At 41.6% G+C, this 13780-nt stretch overlaps 1 protein-coding gene across 1 annotated transcript in view; it reads right to left on the bottom strand.

Moving 5' to 3' along the window:
• Positions 1-13780, bottom strand: part of LOC112075268 (eukaryotic peptide chain release factor GTP-binding subunit ERF3A) — a 16653-nt gene extending 2873 nt beyond the window's left edge. The window contains exons 1-13 of the mRNA XM_024142292.2: positions 13707-13780; positions 13558-13605; positions 4832-5080; positions 4412-4445; positions 4185-4262; positions 3881-4072; positions 3484-3627; positions 3047-3187; positions 2716-2809; positions 2312-2392; positions 1860-2033; positions 1637-1726; positions 1318-1486 (exon numbers count right to left, since the gene is read on the bottom strand). Of these exons, the coding sequence (XP_023998060.2) occupies positions 1318-1486; positions 1637-1726; positions 1860-2033; positions 2312-2392; positions 2716-2809; positions 3047-3187; positions 3484-3627; positions 3881-4072; positions 4185-4262; positions 4412-4445; positions 4832-5080; positions 13558-13579 (1468 nt within the window). The 5' untranslated portion in view covers positions 13580-13605; positions 13707-13780. The remainder of the gene's footprint in view (positions 1-1317; positions 1487-1636; positions 1727-1859; positions 2034-2311; positions 2393-2715; positions 2810-3046; positions 3188-3483; positions 3628-3880; positions 4073-4184; positions 4263-4411; positions 4446-4831; positions 5081-13557; positions 13606-13706) is intronic.

Here is a 13780-nt window from a genome sequence, read left to right as displayed (position 1 = left end):
GAAAGTATTTTTAGTTAAGTAGTACTTGAAAATATTTTTTAGTTAAGTAGTACTTGAAAGTATTTTTAGTTAAGTAGTACTTGAAAGTATTTTTACACCACTGCTCAATTGAGAATTTCCATACTGCCATGTAGGGCTGCACGACATGGGAAAATAATCAAGGACTTATTTTTAACCAAATGTTGCAATGACCTGCGAATTAGAGTAAAACTGTTTGAATCATGGAAAAATGACTATTCTAATTCTATAGTTAGAATATAATAGTGGGCACTTTGAATATAGTGTTTGAGATGACAACGAATTAAAATACCAGGGAGGAGTTATTGTGACAGGGAAAGAACTAAAGTGTTGATACGTGTTTCCTAGGGAACCCTATAAGCTTTGGCTACATTGCATGTTCTCTCTTAACTACTTCATGTAGCTAACATATTCTTGCTTTGCATATTCCTCTTTGATTTAGAAGATACTGTTGCACAAACATGCTGATTTAAGTCTACACCACCACTGGTATTATCAGGCTGTATTAGCTAGCTATGTTTGCTCTTACTCAGTACATTTATTAGCTAGCTAGCTATTAGCATTAGTGGCTAACAATTAGCGTCTCACAAGATTTAGGGCAACTTGCTAAGAAAAGTCAAACTAGCCGTTTGCTGAAGTAAGAAACACACTAATAGTGGATTTATATTAAGAAGCAAAGTGAAAACAGCATTGTTGTCATCAACATTGTTACATGTGCTGCATTGACCATGCAGACTCAACGCAAGTGTCTCCTGGTTGAGGAACATTAAATGCGCTCCTTGAGTGACAGGGGGCGTGGCTAGGTCGTGTGTGGAAAGTGACATGGAGAAAAAGAGCGGAGAGTGATGACTCAAGTAGCGAAGTAACCTAGAAAAATTGACATTACACATGGCGTATCACATTTAACAAACCAAACATTCAAATACCGGTATAGAAGGTAAAGTAAAAACCCAAACCGGTTGATCCCTGCATCAATACCGGTATATCATAAAATACAGTATATCACCCAGCCCTACTTTAACCTTGGTTTCAGTTTGGAYTACATTTAAACCATTGTTCCTTCCAGCATGGCCATTTAGGGACTACTAACATTTTACATATACACTTTCATCATTCAACAGACGCTCTTATCCAGAGCGACTTACATAAGTAATCAGGGTTAAGTGCCTTGCTCAAGGGCAAATCGCCATTTTTCAAGTAGWCAGCTTGGGGATTCGACCGAGAGACCTTTCCTTTACTGGCYCAATGCTAGGCTACCTGCCRCCTACTAACAGTCCCAGTGATGGCAGAGGCCCGTACCTTCATCCCGTAGGGTGAACCGTCCCATCTGGGGGAAGTCTTTGAAGGTTTCAAGGCAGATGGTTCCGGCGGTGCGCAGACGGGCAATGCACACCTGGTCCTGTTTCACAAAGCGCGGTCGCGTCTTACTTTTCTCTCCCGACTTCTTGTCTACCAGACAGATTAAGGCCTAGATATGGAGCRGAACCATCACAATAACTATACTGGCATGTCTTTAAAACACTATTTGTCGTCAGGTGCAGATCAAAGGGAATACATTGCAGATTCAAAATGAAGATGGTTCCTTCTGTAGGTTATGGCATTATGACAGTATCTTTACCGTAATTTGCACTTCTTCGATGCAGGTGTGGATGTGGAGGACAGCATTGTAACCAGGGCAGATAATGGACTTGTGTTCAATGATGACAATCTGTGAGAACACACAACACAATACTGAGTAAAAACAAACACCAATAAATCCAATATGTTTGCCATTAGGGCGACATTCAGACAGGACTACGGTCCAACTCCAACCGCCTTAGTATCTGTGGTGACTGGCATACCTGGGCGTCAAAGGTGCGTCCAGAGTGGCAGAGGTTCTCAGCGTTACAGAGGATGAAGCCTGGCAGGATCTCCTCCTCCTCGATGCCCTTCAGTCTCAGCTTCAGGTTCTCTCCAGGAGAAGCATCGTCTGTCTCCACGTCATCACTCAGCAGGCTCAACACCTCCACTGTGTGCTACAGGGAGGGATGGAAGGAGGAAGGATGGAAGGGACACACAGCCATTAACACACTTTCATAATAAGAGATGGAGCGAACACCTTTATGGTAAAAAACAACAACAGAGGGAGATACCGTGTGGCACAGAGTGAAATGGAAAATAGGAGAAAAAAATACCTATGACTAAACAACTCTGGCTTAAGATACTTGCCACCACATTAGCTAGGATTAGCTATAGCTCTAATGCTCTGATGGGCATTGGATGTTCCATGGAAGGCTGCTGGAGAATGTCTTACCCTGTTTGGCATCATGACAAGCTGCTGTGCTTTACTGATGGACCCTGACTCCAGTTTCCCCAGGATGACAGTACCCATGTCCTATAGGGTGGGGAACAACAGTAGAAAGAGGCCAGATTAAGTAACCCAAGTCAGAAGAAGGTCTTCTCCAGTTGTGTGAGAGGCTTAAAAACTAGTGTGGTTTAATAGGCTTTTTATTACCAGGAAATAGGATGTTACATGTACAGTGTAGCTGCTGATGTGGGCAGTATGAATGACATGGCTCACTACAGTTGTTGACCATCAAAATACTGTCATGTAAAGGACAACCATACCTAAATAAACACTTAAATATAATGAGTTGGTAGCCATATTTATGGCAATAGAATAAAAATATGAAGGTTTCATAATGTGGTCGTCTTCACCTTGTATTTGTCTACGATGGGTAATCTGACTGGTCCGTCGCTCACTCTGTTTAAGTTTGGCAAACTGTCCAGATGTGGAATGAATGGTAACCCCCTGGAAGACAGACAGAGAGGAGATAAACAGGTCAGGACAGTAGCGGCAGGAGAATATTCAATCCATTCACACTGGAACGTTATAGTACCTTTGGTGTGGCTTCGTTAACAGAGAAGGAAGAAGCGTTTCTTACTGGACAAGAACAGATAGTACCTCTCCATTTTGGACTGTTTTCTTCCGTTTCGTACCTAGTGAACACAGCCCAGGAACAGCAGTGTAAAAGCTGGTGATACTCACGTATACCAAGTGCACGACTCAACAGGCTCCTTGAGGTTGGCTCCTGTGAGGCCGGAGCAGGGCATGAAGTGAATGTCTTTCTTGGGGTTGAAGCCAACCTTCTTCAAAAATGGCACTAGTTTTTCCTTGCATTCTTCGTACCTGAGGTTTCAGGATTAAACAACAAAAAAATGTGGGTTGAGCTGGATTTCAGATGCATGAGAATAAAATGTTAAACTCTCGAGCAAATTTTGAAATGGCAATGTATGCATGATTTCCGTTAAGGTTCTACAAAGACCCGTACATCAACAAAGGATTCCACCCTAGGCTTGACCATCCCTATATCATCTTGTCTGTAATGGGTGTTATCATGTTTATGGAAACTGGAGCAAGCACTCATGAGTACCAGTTTCCTGTAGCCTGATGTGATTTCTGTGCTCTAAGTGGTAACTGCGCACCTCTCTAGGCTCCAGTTCACTGTGGGGTCGTCCATTTTGTTGACGAGGATGATCAGATGCTTCACCCCCGCCGTTTGGCCAACATTGGCGTGCTCCCGTGTCTGTCCACCCTTCTCAAAGCCCGTCTCAAACTCTCCTTCCTGGCTGAGATCACCTAGGCAGGAGAAATACACATTGAAAATCATTCAAGGAACCATGACATCTTGTGTAGATTTCAAAATAATGTATTTTACGATCAGGTAAACAAATATTTATCATGGTCCCTTCTTAATTTCAAATCGTTATTTTTATAATTTTATTATTTACCATTTCAAGAGAWCTTTGTCTCTCAACTGGATATTTTGGTATTTGCAGCCACAAGTTATTTCCCCCCCCACCTTGAAAAACAGCATGACACTATGGACTCACCAGCACAGCCAGGTCAGCTTGCGACGCTCCTCCGATCATATTGGGCACAAAGCTTTTGTGGCCTGGCGCATCCAGGATGGTAAAGTGCTTTTTCTCAGTTTCAAAGTACGCTCTGCCCACCTCCACAGTCTTCCCCTTGTCTCGCTCCTCCTGGTTAGTGTCCAGAGCCCAGGAGAGGTACCTGGCAGACAGAGGAAGCGAGGGGGTTAAACCCTTGTTACACTGACAGGCTTTAGTCATATACCATATACCTTTTGCAGTAGACCCTGGTAAAAAAGCAGAGTTTAACTMACCAGGTTTCCCTGTTCTTCTCCTTGGCTTCTCTTTCATACTTCTCCAGAGTTCTCTTCTCCACCATGCCTGTTAAATACCTATCAGTGAGGAAGGGGATAACCAGAGGGCGTGATGAAGAGAGAGGGGGAAGGAGCAAAGAGTGGAGGGGTGGTGAGAAATGCAACAGGTGTTAAAAGCCCCATTGGACTGAATGAATCATAACCACAACAGAAAGAGAGATACTCACATGATTTGTCCTCCGATGGTAGACTTGCCAGCATCTAGGGAGAGATAAGGGACAACAGGGAGTGGTGAGAGCAGATAAAAATGGCCTGTGCTGTCTAGCCTTGTAACAGGGCCGATTAAATGAAAAATAAATACAAAACATTGCCTGGTTTTCCACTGTTTCCTATTAAGCCAATAGCATCGTTTCCCCTAGATTTGTTTCTTTGACAGATCCCCCAATCAGCAATCCAGGTGTGACAGTGACAACTATACACCATGGATATTATATAGGAATGCCAATAAACATGTTTTATTGGACCAAATGAAACCAAGAAATAACAGAGCAACGCCGAGATGACCCACACACCTAAGTGATAGTAGGTGAAACCACTGCAATAGCCATGAAAAAGAGGAAGAAAGCAGCAGATGTGCCCCCACTCACCAACATGCCCGATGAACACCACGTTCACATGTTCCTTCTTGGGCGCGTCTGGTGGGAGGGCGACCACTTTAGGCATGATTGGCAAGTCTTCCTCCTCCTCTAGGACTTCCTCCTCCAGAATCTCCTCAACAACTATTGGTCCCCCGTCGCCACCAGGCCCTCCTCCTGGTTCTTCCTCATTGGGCTCCACCCCTTTCAGGTCCCATGTCTCCTCTGTGGTCATTTCAGAGTCGCCGTTCTCCACCGGGGCTGACCAGTGACAAACCGAACAGAGCATTAGTGGTGTGGAATAAGTAATCATGATTTATGTTTGAAAATAGATTCCTCTGGTCTCAGGTTTGATGTGAAAAAGCCTACCACCGTAGCAAAGAATTTGGTAAATTAAGTTTCTCTACAAATGTTTTAGTTTAGATAGATAAAACACATGTAATTAGTTTGCCATAATATTTAATATTCAAAGGGGAAAACCTAACTAGGGCTACACTACAGGCTGGCAATGATGCAGAGTACTCATACAGTACAGTTAGAGCATATTAATTAGCCATGAGGGTATTGTTCTACGAAGCTTGTTAATGGTTACTACAGCTAAACTTCTGGCATAAGATTTTACAGCTAAAGCTACAGAATGCCAAATCTACAGAACATTAGAGCTTAAGGTCAGAGTTCATTCCAATAACATTGATACAATTTCCCTTTTGATTTCTAGAAAAAGCCATTTAACACCTGAAATAGTGTAACCATTCAGCACCCTACAGGCTTTAAAGACCGTAGTAGTGAAGACAGACCATGCTGACACTTGGAGAGCATAGCTCATCATTCCAACTATGAGACAGTGAAATCCGTAGTGTTTAATCCTGGTCCTGAGGACCCAAAGCGGTGCACATTTAGTTAACTTAGTACTACACACCTGATTCCACTTAATCAAAGGTTAAATTAGTTGATTAGCAAAATCAGGTGTGCAATGCTAGGGGGAAAAACTAGCATGTCTACCCCTTTGGTTCCCCAGGACCAGGAAACACTTGCAGTAGAATATGGGTTAGAGGTCAGTGAGTGCTCCAAGGCAGCCTGGGCCCGGACCTGTTTGGCTGGACTTCAAGCCTTTCTTCCATCCCGCACAGTCATAACTTTTAGCCTAATGTAAATTATGTAAGACCTCAACAGTAAGGAAGGCTGAAGTCATTTTGCCAGTCACAGGAAAAGTCAGACTAATTGAATGGAGTGGCTGGGGATCATTCTGGACCCCTCTTCCCAACAGCGAAAGGTTCCAAAGCTTCTGCACATGTCGGATTCTCTACTTTACCCACAGTCTCTGCTCTACTCAGACGAATGGTGCTCATTCAATAAAGTTAGATCAAAGCTGAATCAATGTCTGCTAGATCACATAATGATAGTCTTCTACATAATATAATAACTAGTATAATGTTCCTAGTTACTCTTGTCCAAAACTCAAAATAAGTGCTTTGATTTAAACTAAACACACAGGTAGGCTATGCTACAGCTTCTTAACACCATCTGCTCTAAACTTCACTCACTGGCTCGGTTACCATCCAATTGACCACAGGTTCACGCTAACATTCTCAAATCTGTATAAAAACCAACATGCGCATTTCCCCACCAGAGATGTGTTTCCATCAAAGGGTATCCGTTGCAGATATAAGGCTGTGCGTGATGAGTGCACATAAAAATACCCTTTGCGGTTCAAGTTAAATGGGTTTCCTCACATTTTCAACTGATGGGTTTCTCACACAAAAAATGTGCGTATTATAGCGTGTGCCAACTCTGGAATTGGTACGCGCGCTCTAGCCAACAGCGCTATCTGCATGATTTTGGCTAAAGAGCACATATAGCCTACCTGATATTATTATTATTGACAAAAAAGCGAGATCATTTTAAATTTGTCAAAACGGCATCCAAGCATCGATCATCATGTCACCAGAATAAGACCCTCAATATTTATAGGAAAGGAGCATCAAGCTCATCACCTTGCACTTTCACCACCCTGTGAAGTTCATAACTTATTTCATCTGTAGCCTAATAGGCCTAAACCGCATGCTTTCACAACGAGTCGTAGTGGGAGGACCAAACATGCCATCGACTGACTCCAAGTTTATGATGGTTATTATATCAATATTTGCGCACAAGTGTTTCCACAGACATTTCATATAATTCAGTTAAACCAACAAAAAGATCCCATATTGTCTAGCGTAGTTAGTTTTGTCGACATTTTGAAAGTTCCCCACATTTTACTCCCATCAGGCCTGCCACAATTTTTTATCCGACGTACTTAAACTGTAGAACTCAAGATCTAAATGAAAATCCCCATGAAACTGATTGAGATCAAATGGTTGGTATATGCAGACGTTTCATCTGTAAAACTTTAATTATACTTCACCATGAGGTTGAGTGCACACTTTGGGGTAAAGTGGAAAATGGAATAGGCAGAGGCTACAAATACAGATTTTCCAGCCCCACCGCCAACTTCTCAAAACGAATGAGACGAATCATGTTCTGCGCATGTTATTTCACACACACGCACAAGTCTCTCTTTACTCAATTCAATGGGCTTTATTGGCATGGGAAACATATGTTAACATTGCCAAAGCAAGTGAAGTGGATAATATACAAAAGTGAAACAAACTATGCTTTACTCACACTTTACTGAACCCTCAACCAATTTGATTGACATGTAGCCCGTCTATCTGCCTCAGTTCTGGAAAGCTGATTGAAACGAACATTCCAAAAATATATATGAAGGCTCTGTCTGTTCTAACAGATATTGCTGTAGCACAAGCAAGATGTAAGTCTGCATTTTGCATTGGCGCAAAACAATCAGTTTTGTGATAATCTTTTGATTTATGCCGACATATTTACTGATAAAGAACTCTGCCTCCCAATAGCCAACGCTGTTGACAAGGGTTCTAACGGTTCACCAAACCCACTTAGGTGGGTATAGCAGTTTTTGGGTCATGGTTCGGTAAAGCGGAAAATGAAATGCCAACAGTTACCAATTCCATTTATGATCATGAGTCATAATACCTGATGAGCACAATCAGGAATACCAACACTTTGTATTTTCTTAAATGAAAACACGACTACCCATCAACAACAATAAAATAAAAGTGCAATATGTGTGTAAAATCAATATGTAAACATGACTCAGACATTGTGTAGGCCTATGCTATAATGTTTTCTTACAAAGAAAAATATGCGCACGTGTGACTCGAGTGAGGCGCGTCTGTAGCACAGTAGTTCTCATTACCCACTCCAGGGTAAAGTGATGGGCTGTCACAGTGAAGTAGCTCTGTAGCCCTGGTGGTCCATCCATCTGTAGTAAGTGCAACACAGGGTGCATTGGTCAATTAATTGACAATTTCCTCTTTAGCTTGCTTACATAGAGGGGGGACTAACACCTGTTTGCTGAAACAGGTGCGAGAGGGCAAAGTTCCATAACGTGGCTTGAGCACTTTCACGAGGTGATGAAACCCCTATTCTTCTCAACAAATGAGAATGGGCGCAAATATCTGCAGCTAAAAACATAGCTATCGCTCTTGTAATTTATGTGGCAGAATCAGCTGGAAAGGGTTGCTTGAATGCAGAGGGGAACAGTTATTGTTTTGCATTTCCATCTTGCGCCACTGAGGTGAAGTCGGCTTAAATGTGTCATGTTCGAGGCTGGCAGTTGAAAATGCATTTTTGTTGATCAGTGGTGACATACTCTGTTCATTGCCGCTGTAATCTTCTGGGAAGCAAAAAGGTTTCCAAACTGGAGATTTAAACAACGGAGAATCGTCCTGGTTTTTCAAACACACCACCCACAATCGTACAGAACTAGTTCCCGGCTGCGCCTCACAAAAGAACAGATTGAAATGCGCCAAATAAGATTTGAGTTTTGATTACAATGTGCGCATAAGCTCAAGTTGTTAACTTCTTTGATATATGGGGCAGCATTTTCACTTTTGGATGAATTGCGTGCCCATAGTGAACTGCCTCCTAATCTGTCCCAGATGCTAATATAGCATATTATTATTACTATTGGATAGAAAACACTCTGAAGTTTCTAAAACTGTTTGAATGATGTCTGAGTATAACAAGAACTCATATGGCAGGCAAAAACATGAGAAAAAATCCAAACAGGAAGTGAGAATTCTGAGACTGGTCGTTGTTAAGTCATCGCCTATTCAATTCCCTGTAATATATGGATCTGTTTGCACTTCATACGCCTTCCACTAGATGTCAACAGTCTGTAGAACGTGGAATGAAGCTTATGCTGTGGGACCGGATGGGAGGCGTTTGAGTCAGTGGTCTGGCAGATTGCCAGTTGTTGGTCACGCGCATTCCTCATGATATCGCCATGCGTTCATTACTTATACAGACATGAAGAAATGCTCCGGTTGGAACGTTATTGGATATAAATGATAACAACATACTGAAGATTGATTCTCTACTAAGTTTGACCAGTTTATTCGACTTGTAATATAACTTTTTGAGGTTTACGGCCGCCGTTTGCCTGCATCTGCGCGAGCGTTTGGACACGTGTACACACATGCTAGCAAAAGTAGCTAATTGGACATAAGTAATGGACATTATCGAACAAAACAACTAGGATTCCTGGCACTGCATTCTGATGGAGATAATCAAAGGTAAGGAATATTTATGATGTAATTTCGTATTTCTGTTGACTCCAACATGGCGGAGAAATGTGTTTAAATCTGAGCACCGTCTCAGATTATTGCATGGTGTGCTTTTTACGTAATTTTATTTATTTTTTATCTGACACAGCGGTTGCATTAAGAACAAGTGTATCTTTAATTCTGTGAAAACATGTATCTTTCATCAAAGTTTGAGTATTTCTGTTATTTGACATGGCTCTCTGCAATTACTCCGGATTTTTGGAGGCATTTCTGAACATGGCGCCAATGTAAACCCAAGATTTGTGGATATAAATATGCACATTATCGAACAAAACAAATGTATTGTGTAACATGATGTCCTACGAGTGTCATCCGATGAAGATTATCAAAGGTTAGTGAGTAATATTATCTCTATTTCTGCTATGTGTGACTACTATCTTTTGCTGGGAAAATGGCTGTGTTCCCCGTAAATCCTTTTTGAAAACAGACATGTTGGCTGGATTCACAACATGCGTAGCTTTAATTTGGTGTCTTTCACGAAAAATTATTTTTTATAGTAATACATTTGAATTTGGCGCGCTACTTTTTTTCCTGGATTTTGGCCAAGTTGGACGTTAACTTCTCTAGGATATGTGGGACGCTAACGGGATAGCCCAATTTTTTTCTTCCCAACTTTGACTTACTTGAGGCATACAACGCAGCACAGGCCTAGCATTTTGATTTGAGTATTTATGTATTCATTCAGGTTCACAGTGCGAATGAACCAAGGTCCCTGTACCAAACGGCTCAGTACGAATGTTTGTACCTTACACCCGTATTATTGACTGCCTGTCTGAGTCTTGCTTTGTTGATAGGCTGTATACATACAGCTTGCCTAAATAACAACCCCCCATGAAAAAGAAATTGCCCGTTGCGTCGTGCTTATGTTCGCTTTGATTACTGTTACAACAGACAAGAACAGCGTTTCTTTCGAACAAGTGGCAGCAGAGTCACGGAGTGAGCAAGCACTGAGCAGTAGCTCAAAGGACTCGGAGGGGAAAGCACCCACGGATCCTGCACATGCGCAGAAATCTCTCTTTAGTCCAAAACTTCAGTTTCGCAGAAAATTAGGAACTGCAGCCACTAAATGGAATAAGGCACCAAGTTGCCACACCAGACATCAAGTTTGGTCTTTGTCTGCACCAAAGCGAGCCAGCATCAATCTGTTTATTATGACACAGTACAGCACCCTCACAGAATTCACTAGCATACAACACACCTTAATTTGTACTTATAATAGAGAGGTTGGGTTCTTGTCTAAATAATGTAACAAGACATTAGCTAGTCAATTGGCAGTCATCTACACATAATTAGACTAGAAGGGACACACAGCGGTCAAAAATAGATGACATACAGAACGCTTCCATGGCAACAATGAATGTGCACAAAAAATGTATCTGTACAGCTTCTAGAACACATGTCAGAACTTTGTGACTGCTAATTGAGAAGACTGAGGCCACAAGCATCAATTAGTGATTCATACCAGTGACAGTTGCTTGGTGGACGTTGAACAGTGGATTGACTGGATTTACGGAGGACTTTGTTAGAGGCCAGAGGCTGGGCCATAGATTGTGAGGCTAGCTAAGCTATTCATGGATAATGCTGAACAGAGCAAAATGACCACAGGTGTAAAACACACACGTATACATACTAGAGGTCGACCGATTAATCGGAATGGCCGATTTCAAGTTTTCCTAACAATCGGAAAACGGTATTTTGGGCGCCATTTCTTTTTTACACATTTATTTAATCTTTATTTAACTAGGCAAATCAGTTAACACATTCTATTTTCAATGACGGCCACGACAGATTTTTACCTTGTCAGCGCGGGGGATCCAATCTTGCAACCTTACAGTTAACTAGTCCAATGCTCTAACACTGATAACATTGCACTCCACGAGGAGCCTGCCTGTGCCATGAATGCAGTAAGCTAAGGTAAATTGCTAGCTAGCATTAAACTTCTTATAAAAAACAATCAATCAATGACTGTCATTGCTCCAATATGTACTAAACATAAACATCAATGCCTTTCTTAAAATCAATACACAAGTATATACACTGCTCAAAAAAATCGAACACTTAAACAACACAAATGACCCAAGTCAATCACACTTCTGTGAAATCAAACTGTCCACTTAGGAAGCAACACGATTGACAATAAATTTCACATGCTGTTGTGCAAATGGAATAGACAAAAGGTGGAAATTATAGGCAATTAGCAAGACACCCCCAATAAAGGAGTGGTTCTGCAGGTGGTGACCACAGACCACTTCTCAGTTCCTATGCTTCCGGCTGATGTTTTGGTCACTTTTGAATGCTGGTATGCTTTCACTCTAGTGGTAGCATGAGACGGAGTCCAAACCACACAAGTGGCTCAGGTAGTGCAGATGCTGGAAGTCATTTTGCAGGGCTCTGGCAGTGCTCCTCCTTCCACAAAGCGGAGGTAGCGGTCCTGCTGCTGGGTTGTTGCCCTCCTACGGCCTCCTCCACATCTCCTGGTGTACTGGCCTGTCTCCTGGTAGCGCCTCATGCTCTGGACAACGCTGACAGACACAGCAAACTTTCTTGCCACAGCTCGCATTGATGTGCCATCCTGGATGAGCTGCACTACCTGAGCCACTTGTGTGGTTGTAGACTCCGCTCATGCTACCACTGAGTGAAACACCGCACCAAAACATCAGCCAGGAAGCATAGGAACTGAGAAGTGGTCTGTGGTCACCACCATGCAGAACCACTACTTTATTGGGGTGTCTTGCTAATTGCCTATAATTTCCACCCCTTGTCTATCCATTTGCACAACAGCATGTGAAATGTATTGTCAATCAGTGTTGCTTCCTAAGTGGACAGTTTGATTGCACAGAAGTGTGATTGACTTGGAGTTACATTGTGTTGTTTAAGTGTTCCCTATTTTTTTGAGCAGTGTATTTTTAAACCTGCATATTTAGCAAAAGAAACCCAGGTTAGCAGGCAATATTAACCAGGTGAAATTGTGTCATTTATCTTGCGTTCATGCACGCAGAGTCAGGGTATATGCAACAGTTTGGGCCGCTGGCTCTTTGCGAACTAATTTGCCAGAATTTTACGCAATTATTGACACATTGAAGGTTGTGCAAGTAACAGGAATATTTAGACTCATGGATGCCACCCGTTAGATAAAATACGGAACGAATAAACGGTTTGTTTTCGAGGTGATAGTTTCTGGATTAGTCAAAGGTATATGGTTTAGAGAGAAATAGTCGACGCGTTGTAATCCTGTAAAACTTGCGGCTGAACTTGACAGGGGTTCCTTCGTTATTTTACCGTTCATGTCTTCCATAGAGAATGTCTTGATCTACTTCAAATAAGGTCTGTGTTTCGTGCAGGTTTAAACCGCCCGACGTTTTGATACCTGTGTAAACTCACTAGATAAGGTAACGTTTGTCAACATATTTTCATAAATCCTCTACAAAAAAATGATCTTCGCTTATATTTAGCCAATATTGATCAGAGTTACCTTGTCCTATGGATATCTACACAGTTATTAAAATTGGCAAGGTGTGTAAGCCTACACGAAACACAGACCTTATTTTAGTGAATCTAAAAATATCCTAGGAATAAATGAAGGAACCGCTTTTCAGATTTTGCTAGAAGGTGTCATGGAATAAGACTCGCACTTTGGTCGTCAATTCTTACCATGCCCATTATAAAATAGGATTTCCTGCACATAGAAATGACATTTTTTGTTTCAACATTCATCACAGGTAACTTAAACTCATTTTTATTCAAACAGTTGAGAGTATTTGTCTCCTAAGCAGACTTCAGTATCATTGTCACTTCAGAGCTGTGTGTGTGTGTGTGTGTATGTATGTATTAATTAAGTTAAAATAAAAGTGTTCATTGTTCATTCAGTATTGTTGCAGTTGTCATTATTACAAAAATGTGTTTGTGTGTGTGTATGATATATATACATTTTTTTTTAAATATAAATCGGACGATTAATCGGTATCGGCTTTTTTTGTCCTCCAATAATCTGTATCGGTATTGAAAAATCATAATCGGTCGACCTCTAATACATACCTGCAGTTTCTGCGACCTCCATGGTGGCAACAACTGGTTCAACGTCCGCTATAAAAAAAAGAGGTAGAGCGTATTCACATTAACACTTCTTCCATCAGACATTTTCATCAAATAAAATTGAAGGTGGGATTGGTGTGAAATCTACCGACCAGCGCACTTCCAGTCTACCACAATGGTCACAACTAATACAGTTCTTATGAGGCCAACAAACTGCAACACCAGT

This window comes from Salvelinus sp. IW2-2015, unplaced genomic scaffold (genome assembly GCF_002910315.2).
Source record: "Salvelinus sp. IW2-2015 unplaced genomic scaffold, ASM291031v2 Un_scaffold3054, whole genome shotgun sequence".
NCBI classification, from domain to species: Eukaryota; Metazoa; Chordata; class Actinopteri; order Salmoniformes; family Salmonidae; genus Salvelinus; species Salvelinus sp. IW2-2015.
This window is presented reverse-complemented; position numbering and strand designations above follow the sequence as displayed.